This window comes from Arachis stenosperma, chromosome 10 (assembly GCF_014773155.1).
Source record: "Arachis stenosperma cultivar V10309 chromosome 10, arast.V10309.gnm1.PFL2, whole genome shotgun sequence".
Classification (NCBI taxonomy): domain Eukaryota; kingdom Viridiplantae; phylum Streptophyta; class Magnoliopsida; order Fabales; family Fabaceae; genus Arachis; species Arachis stenosperma.
In genome coordinates, this window is record NC_080386.1 from 133,418,869 (window position 1) to 133,428,196 (window position 9,328).

Here is a 9,328-nt window from a genome sequence, read left to right on the forward strand (position 1 = left end):
TTTGACTTGAACTTCCTTGCCTCTTGAACAACTTTATATGTACACCATAAAAATTTGCATAAAAGTTACTTGTAGCTAAGTTGAAGCTTCAAACAACACAGTAATTTTTATTCATTTGAACGAAATTTAAACACAGCCTAAGAACAATAAGATATTTATTACTTGAAATGCAATACGCCATATGTAAAATATTTTATGTGGAATATATGCGTACGCTGCTTTCAACACTGCAACACTGCATTCTTCATTCAGATTGACTAGCTTCTTCATTCTTGCAACACTGCATCCAGTTTTGTTTATCAGGGGCCTTCTCTACATCTCCAGTTTTGACAGAACTACTCAATATTTTACTTGTAGAAGGAGATGATACTTCTGCTGCTGCTTTCAATTTTTTCCTCGGCCGGCCTCGGCCTCTTCGTGGCGGTTCATTCTCAACCTTAACCATGTTGTCATCATTAATGTGGTCCTTGGAAGGATAGTCTATTTCAGGGCACCTAGTTTTGACAGAACTTGTGAACATTTTACTTGTACAAGCAGATGGTGTCTTTGGTGCTGCTTTCTCTGTTTTTCTCGGACGGCCTCGCCCTCTTCGTGGCGGTCCATTCTGAACCTTAACCATGTTGTCATCATCAATGCGGTCCTTAGAAGGATAGTCTATTTCGGGGCACCATTTCACTCCTTCAGTTTTGGCAGAACTTGTGAACATTTTACTTGTAGAAGCAGATGGTGTCTTTGGTGCTGCTTTCTCTGTTTTCCTCGGGCAGCCTCGTGGCGGCAGTTCATTCAAGATCTCAATCGAATCGTCATCGCTGATGTGATCCAAGGAAGGATAGTCTATTTCAAGGAAAGTCATGTCAAAAATGTGTACTTCAATGTTAGAAGTTTTATTGCACCCAAACCACAGCAAATGGCCACGATCCAAAGAGTAATATGAGGCAAATTCTTTCCAACCATTTTCAAATAGAATGCCACCATCATACTCAGACCAGTATATCTTCCATGCAGTGCCATCTGGAGGCTTCAGATACACTGGATTTGGAACACCACTGAACGTTTTTGGTACCGTCTGCAATTCAAATGAAAGTATGAAACTAGTCTTAGTAATAAGCATAAATAAAAGAAAACCTTACAAGGGAAAAATCACAAAGAGAAATGCATGTATTAAATAATATTATAAGTAAAAAGGATATAAAGTGAAGAAAATGCTTACAACGTTTCCATCTTCAAGGCTTTGTTTGAGAACAATCTTGTAGAAACAGGTCACAGAGGAAGGAGAATGCTTGTTTCTTTGGAAACTAGAGGAAGCCATGGATGTTCTTCTTGTTCACAGACACAGTTACAATCTCTGGTAAGAAGACAAGTTAATTGAAAAAGCGAATGAAGATGACAGCAACAGAAGAGTATTTAGGAGGTGGTGGATGATGAAGTTATCATTTTACTCTCAATATGAGTTGTCTCTACTCTCATGAAAGTACTCGATGCAATACCAAAAAGAACTGTCATCAAATCTAACACTAGATACATGACCAACTCCACGTACTTATATATACACACAAAACAGTGAGAAAAAACAACACACATCGTGCAACCATAAGTGATAAACCAAAAACAATGTTTGAACTCTTAATTACAGAGGATTAAAACGCGGTAGTTAAAAATGGTTTTATCTTTAATATATCAATCAGGTTCTTAAATGTGGAAAAGACTCAAAAAATTATTTTAAAAGAATTCTTAATCTCTCCAATTTTTATAAATTTTATTTGTTAAATAAAAAAAATTCTCTCGAAATAGAAAGCACAAATTTAGTATATATAGTATTCTAAAAATTGTAAGATTTTTTTTAAGAATATTAATATATCTTAAATTTGTGCTTTCTATTTTTTAACTACCACTAGCATTTTAATCCTCTATAATTAAGAGTTCAAACATAGTTTTTGGTATATCACTTCTGGTTGTACAGTGTGTATTGTTTTTTTCACTGTTTTGTGTGTATATATAAATACGTGCTTATATACTTTATAGTAATAAAGTAGCGAGTTGGTCATGTATCTAGTATTAGATCTGATGAGAATTATGAGCTCTTAGTTCCTGAAGTTATAATACATTAGCCTAGCATTGGACTCTATAAATATGAACATCAAACAGATCTTTTTCATTGATGAGCTCAAAAACACAAACATCTCCAGCTTCTAATTCACTTGCTCTAGCAAAAGAGTTTCAACCAGCAGAAATAAAGGTGTTTTTTGATGTCGGATTGTAGATTATCGTAGCAGGCTACGACTCCTTTCTGAACTGTAACTTTACATCCTGCTGATTCTTTTTAAAATACTTTCTGTAGAAGATAACTGACAAGTTCTGCATCACATTCCATTTTTGAATCACAATGGTAAAAAATAGTTATAAACTTACAATTTGTGAAACTAAGTATAAACTAGCACTCAGAAGTTTGCATGGCATATTATGTTTTGTCATCGATAAAATGTATCGAAATAAACTTACAGGCCTTGATTTCCTTGGATCACTGTCTTTTATCCATGAAAGAGGGATCACTGTAAGCTGAATCCCATGAGTCACTGGTTTGAAAAGTGACTCTTATACCATAATAGAATTGTAAAAAATTAGCATGAATTTTACTTGTGGAGAGTTTTGGATACAAGTTATATCTATAAGGTTGGAGACCAACACAAATTTTAGCATAAGATTAGTTTATATGTGGTTACATTAAGGACGAAATACATAGTCATTGCATTCATAAGCTAACTGCATTTTTAGCCAAAACTAAATGTTGCAAGGAAGGAAAGAATTAAAGATTTGTAAAATATACTCCAAATCAAACACGGGGTCAATTAATTTTTAATATAAATTTTTTTAAAGAGGATAATGCTAACTTTTATTCCATTTTTAAAGTTAATTATGTTTTCAATGTTGTGCTGATATCTTAATTTTTTATAGAATAACACGGCTTAAGAACTCCTAAACAATTGCCTTATCGCGGCGTTGTCCATGACAAATATGAACATCAAGCATAAGATCTTTTCTATTGATGAGCTTAAACAAACAAACATCTCTGGCTTATAATTTACTAGCTTGAGCAAAAAAGTTCCAACCAACAGAGATAAAGGCATCACATGATGATGGCCTATAGATAAACTTAGCAGGGAACAACTTCTTTCCAAACCTTATAATTGCATTTTGGGGGGTTATTTTCAAAATATTTTCGGAAGAATTTAGTTGGAAAGTACTGCACATCATATTTATGTCATTATAGTTAGAAATAAGACACAAAATTTGGAAGAATGATAGCACATGGAAGTTCACGATATATAATTTTCAACATGGATATATGTATTAACCTATACTTACACATGGTGCTCTCGTTTGAGAGCGTTGCGTTATCTTGATGAAAGAGGGCTTTTCCCACTTAAACTTCTTAGCTTCTTTCATAGATTCAGGTCTTGTAGGAGAGGGCCTAACAGGAGATTTAGAATTTTTTCTTCTTCTATTCCTTTTACCTTGTACATAGGAAACAAAGAATCAGAAACTACCACCATAATGTACAAAAAGCAGTTGCAAGTTGTAATAAAAAACAACGGTTAAATCCACAAAAGGAAAGAATGATCTCATTAGGAGACACATACCATTAGAATCTTGATTGACAGACACCGGCATCTCATGGTTTTTTTCTTTAGATTTAATATCGTAAGAATTGAGGCTTCTTTGCACATCTCTGATTTGTGTGTCATTTTTCAACTGTCTACTTTTAGAAGCAGATGACACTAGTGCTCTCAGTTTTTTCCTCAGTTGGCCTTGGACTTATCTTGGCAATGGTTCATTCAATCTTTTCTTCAGCCGTCCCTCTTTAAGTCTCATGTTTTGGATGTTGGGACTGCTATCCACATCTCTAAATTTTTGTTCTTCTGGCCTTTTCGCCGGGCTGCTGACTCCTGCGTAGCAGCTGCTCTTTGATCTGATCATTGGCAGCATACTCTATTTGGAGGCAACTCGTGTCAAATATGTATACTTCCATGTGAGAAGTTCCAATATTATACTCAAACCATAACAAATGGCCATGATCAAGAGAGTAATATACAACAAACGCTTTCCAACCCTTTTTAAACAAAATTCCACCATCATGATTAGTCCATTCTACTCTCCATTCAGTACCATCCAGAGGCTTAAGATACAATGGGTTTAATAAGCTAGAACCATATTTTTCAGTGAACTTTATTGGTAACTTCTGCAATGTTATGAACCTAGTGTTAGCAACCATAATAACAATAAGGTGACACACATTAGTATGTCTTCACCAAGATGTTGACATGTATTATGTTAAATAATTTAGACAAATATATCAAACTATTTAACGATTTTCGACCATCATCTTCATATAATAATAACATTATTAAACTCCCAATTCATCCTTCACTAATAATTATAAATAGTGCATTAAAATAGTCCAAACATATTAGTCTTAAGTTTTGTATGTAGGTAAAGATTAATCTTTCACCTATTTTAAAGGAGAGACTAATTTCAAATTTCAAAAAGCTATTTTGCAACATTATTTGCATATTTAGAGACTAGGAGTGAAATAAAAAAAATATTAAAGGAGTAATAACAAAATTAGAACTCATGCATAACGAAAAATGATGATGAACATGATAATTTTTCAAATCACCGCAATATGTCCTATAATATTTCCTAATCTTGATTAGTGGAAGTGTTACTTAAATCATTTTTCATTAACAATAATGTAGATTTAATCATAATTAATTTTGTAATAAGAATATATACGGAGTACATAAAATGTAACCATCTAACAAATATGTTTTTAGGTTTTCATTCATCTTATGTATTTTTTATTTTTTTATGTACTTCTGCTACAAAATTAATTATAATTAAGCCTACATTATTGTAAATAAAAAATAATCTAAATAATAAGAAGAAGGAGTTTATTATTACTATATTTACAGCTAAGAAGCCATGTATGTGTGTTGTTCTACGAAGAAAATGTTTATAAACAGAAAAATTATAAATAAAGGAATAAAGAGAGAAACTTTTTGTTAAATAAACAATATCTCAAAAGATAAACAGATTAAAAGAAAAAGAGGGGATGGAGAAGACGAGAAAATGCTTACAGAGTCATCGTCTTAAAGAGCTTGTCTGAGAACAATCTTAAAAAAAAAAATCACAATAGAAGTAGAAGGAGAATGCTTATTTTGTTGACAGATAAAAGAAGCCATAGCAAACGAATGATGTATGGATTTGACCATTGTTGAGGTTCAGAATCTCTCTCACTCAGTATTCCTTAAATAAACTTATTTTGGGATAACAATTAAATTAAAAAAAAATAACAAGTGAGTACTAAAATAAATTATATATATTTTATTATATTATTAATATAAATTGTATATTTTCATATGTATTATATATATATATAAATAATTTTAATATATATTTAATATAATTTAATAAATTAAAAAAAATTAGAACCGATTTCTTTATAATTGATTGCAAAGTTATACAGCTTTAATTGATAATGGTATTATTAGAGAGACAATAAAAAATAGTCAAAATTTATTTTATAATTATTTTTGTTTTTTTTTTTTCTTTGCTATCAAACATTTTTGAAATGATAATATGAATGCCATTAGATAAGCTAAACAAAAAGAGAAGATATACACGGAAAGAAACAAAATATAATTATGCATAATGAAATAGCACGATGAATGTTAGTACATAAAATAAAAGGTAAATACCAAAGATCAATTGAGTTAAGTTAGGCTTGATTTGATAAAATTTATATTTTTTAAAAGTGGTAGCATTTGTAAAATAAAAATAATTTTAATAAACATAAGTAATAATAAATGCGTTTGGTAAAATAATTTTTAAAATTTAAAAATATTATAATAAATATTAATAAAAGAATTAAATTTAAATATTAATTAATGTATAAAATTACTAGATTTTTTAATTTTAATAAATATAAACAAATTTTAAACTTTTTTCTTAAATGCTTTTAAAAGTATTTTAAATTTTTAAAAATTATAAATACACTCACATATTTTTTTTATTTACTAAATATAAAATAAAGCGTTTATACTTTTATACATTTTTGAAAAATTTTATTAAACCAAATTTTAGTATGTTTGATAATAGATTATTACTTATGAAGATATTGAAAAAGACAAACAAAGGTGCTAGATAATTAAATCAAGAATATTTAAAAAAAGTACAAATACAACATCTTAAAACATTAAAAAAATTCAAATCAAATTGAATTAAAATTGGAAACCAAGTTGTATCTTAAATTAGAAGGTGATAAAAACGGACAAGAATTCAAGTTATTTTTTGGTGCAAGACAACACAATATTTATGAAGAACAAAGAATCATGATTAGAAGCTTCCAGTTGATGACTAAATTTGAAGGATTTGAAGCAAATTTGAATAAATAACTTGACTAGCAAAAATTTTTACTAACTTCATGAAATATTACAAGTGTACTTAGTTGTTATAAAAATTATTATTTTATTATGAAACTTTGTCCATATAAAAACTTGAACACATGTACTTTAATCATATCTTCATATCTTCATATGAATAAAAATGCATTGAGTTATTAATGTTGGGTCGTCTAGTCCCAAACTAAATGGAAAGTTTGATTATTAAGAGACTTTGATGTTTACCCATTTGAAGGCTTAGATCCTGTATAATTTTATTGAACCGAGTTTGCAAAAAGGAGTTGATGCTACCTAATAGAGAAAAAATCAATTAGCATAGTCTCAAATTCACTAAAGTGTATATTATACAGTGTTTTGCAAAATAGAAAATACCAAAAGTGCAAAAAAAACATAAAACACGTTGAAACTGTCATACAAAGACATAGATAAAACCCAAAAAGTAAAGTTACAATCTTTGAGAAGAGAATATAAAAGGTATGAAATGTCTAACTCAAAAATTGTTAAGCAATATTTTTCTTGTGTTACAAATAGACAAGAGTATGAAAAAATATTCCCTGTAGCAAAGTGGTAAAAAAATCTTTTTGCACTATGCTGATGAAGTATGGTCATATGGCGACTACAATATTAGAGTTTCACAATATGGATACTATGACGATTGCAGAGTTGTAAGGAACCATGAAAAGTCATATTAGCATAATATTAGAGAAGTTAGAAAAATCAATTGAAGAAGCCCTGAAAAGTCGAGTGAATTTAAACAATGGTGCAGAATCAAGCAGTACACAAGAAGGACGAAACTGTACTTTTAATTTTCAAAGTAGAGGTAGAGGAAGTTCCAGAGGCAGTGGTCGTGGCAATTATAGCCATGAAAGTTATAATAATTTTACACCAACTAATCAAGGAAGAGGTGGAATAAATTTCAGGTTTGTCAACTAAAGAAAAAATCGAGGCAATTTTTATCAAGAACAAACTAATTTCTCCTGCTTTCATTGTGAAAAGTATGGACATAACGTGGTAGACTGCAAAATCAAAATAATGAATAATAATCAAGCATATGTTGCAGAAAATTAACATCAAAATACTGATGATAATCCGGATATTCAAACTTTATTTTTTACATGTGACTCATATGCTGAAGATAAAAATATATGATACTTGGATAATAGTTGTAGTAATCATATGTCTGGTAAAAAAATTCTTATTGAAGTTTGGTAATAATACAAAGATTCTTATTGAAGGAAAAGAACAAATACCAATTAGATTGAACGATTGTTCTCTGAGTTATATTTTTTATGTTTTCTATACCTAAAGACTTGTTTCTGGTCTACCACAGATTCATATTTCTAATTGTGTTTGTGAGATTTGTCAACTGAAAAAGAAGCACTGAGATCTATTCCCTACAGAAAAATCATGAAGAGCTTGAATATTACTTGGAATTGTGCATTTAAATCTTTGTTTTGTTAAGATTCCAAGCAATATTAGTAGCAGATACTTTATCACTTTTATTAATAATTTTAGTAGATATACATGGATATACTTTCTATTGTTATAAAGCATGCTCATATTTTAGTATATAGAAAGCATACTCATGTATGTCGCAACAATGGTTCATATTTTAGTATATAGCAGGTATCCAATGAAAGATGTTCGTGATAAAATTTCGGAGAAAGTTTGGAGTGAAAAGAGGTCTTCCATTAATCATTTTCAGAGTCTTTGGGTGTATTGCTTATGTCCATGTTCTATATCAATTAAGGAAGAAGTTAGATGATAAAGGCAAAACGTGTATCTTTAATGGCTATAGCACAGACTCAAAAGCATACAAGTTGTATAATCCATAATCAAAGAAGGTGATCATTAGCAAAAAATGTGACGTTTGACGAGAAAGATATTTGGGACTGGAATAGAACGACAGAAAAATAACCGATTGTAATTTCAAATTCATGTGATGAAGTAGAACAAAGACAACCTAACACAACTAAACAACTAAAATCATCTAAAAGACCTCAAAGAAAATATAGACTACCTGCTAGATTGGCAGATTATGAAATTGGCAGTGATGATGATCCATCCGATGAAGAAATTATCAACTTTACTTTATTTTCAGATTATGAGCCGTTAAACTTTGAAGAAATCTTTAGAGACAACAATTGAAAAAAAAATAATAGATGAAACGATTCATGCCATTGAAAAGAATGACATATGGGAGCTGATAGACTTATCATTAGATAAAAAGTCAATTGGAGTAAAGTGAGTTTATAAAACTAAGTACAGTCCTAACGATGAAATTAATCGTTTCAAAGCAAGATTAGTTGCTAAGGAAACAAACAAAAATCAAGTATTTATTACTTTAAAGTATTTGCTCATGTTGCTAGATTAGACACTATCCGTATTCTTAGTTTATTATCGGCTTGAAATAAATGAAAAATACATCAAATACATATTAAGTATGCATTTTTAAATGGCACTTTAGAAGAAGAAGTGTATGCTGAGCAACTTGCAGGATATGAAATTTCTGAAGAAGAAGAAGAAAATAAAGTTTATTGATTGAAAAAAGTTTTGTATAGGTTAAACTTTAAAGCAAGCACCAAGAGTGTGATACAAGTAGATTATTTATTCTTTTTTCACTCAGAATGGATTCAGAAGATGTCCATTTGAACATACTCTTTATATCAAGTTTGTTGAATTTGGATAAATCTTAATCGTGTACCTTTATATTGATGATTTGATCTTTACTCGCAATAATTTGAAGATAATTGCAGAATTCAAAGAGACTATGATAAAATAATTTGAAATGATAGATATGTACTTGATGTCTTACTTCCTCGACATCAAAATTGTTTAGAAAGATGACGGAATCTTTATTTCAGATAAGA

The 9,328-nt window shown here is 29.9% G+C and overlaps 1 protein-coding gene across 1 annotated transcript; it reads right to left on the reverse strand.

Moving 5' to 3' along the window:
• Positions 1 to 143: 143 nt before the first annotated feature.
• On the reverse strand, positions 144 to 1,698 carry LOC130958161 (B3 domain-containing transcription factor VRN1-like). The gene is made up of 2 exons (XM_057885110.1): positions 1,211 to 1,698; positions 144 to 1,066 (listed from the first exon to the last, which is right to left on the reverse strand). Exons 1-2 carry the CDS (start codon positions 1,307 to 1,309, stop codon positions 245 to 247), a joined length of 921 nt encoding a protein of 306 aa, XP_057741093.1. The 5' UTR covers positions 1,310 to 1,698; the 3' UTR covers positions 144 to 244.
• Between the last annotated feature and the right edge of the window lie 7,630 nt (positions 1,699 to 9,328).

What these genes read in the sequence shown, in the direction of transcription:
- LOC130958161 (XM_057885110.1), bottom strand. Translation starts at nt 1,309, where the DNA reads ATGGCTTCCTCTAGTTTCCAAAGAAACAAGCATTCTCCTTCCTCTGTG. An exon ending in GCCTTGAAGATGGAAACGTT is followed by an intron (nt 1,067 to 1,210) that starts GTAAGCATTTTC and finishes TTTGAATTGCAG; the next exon opens with ACGGTACCAAAAACGTTCAG.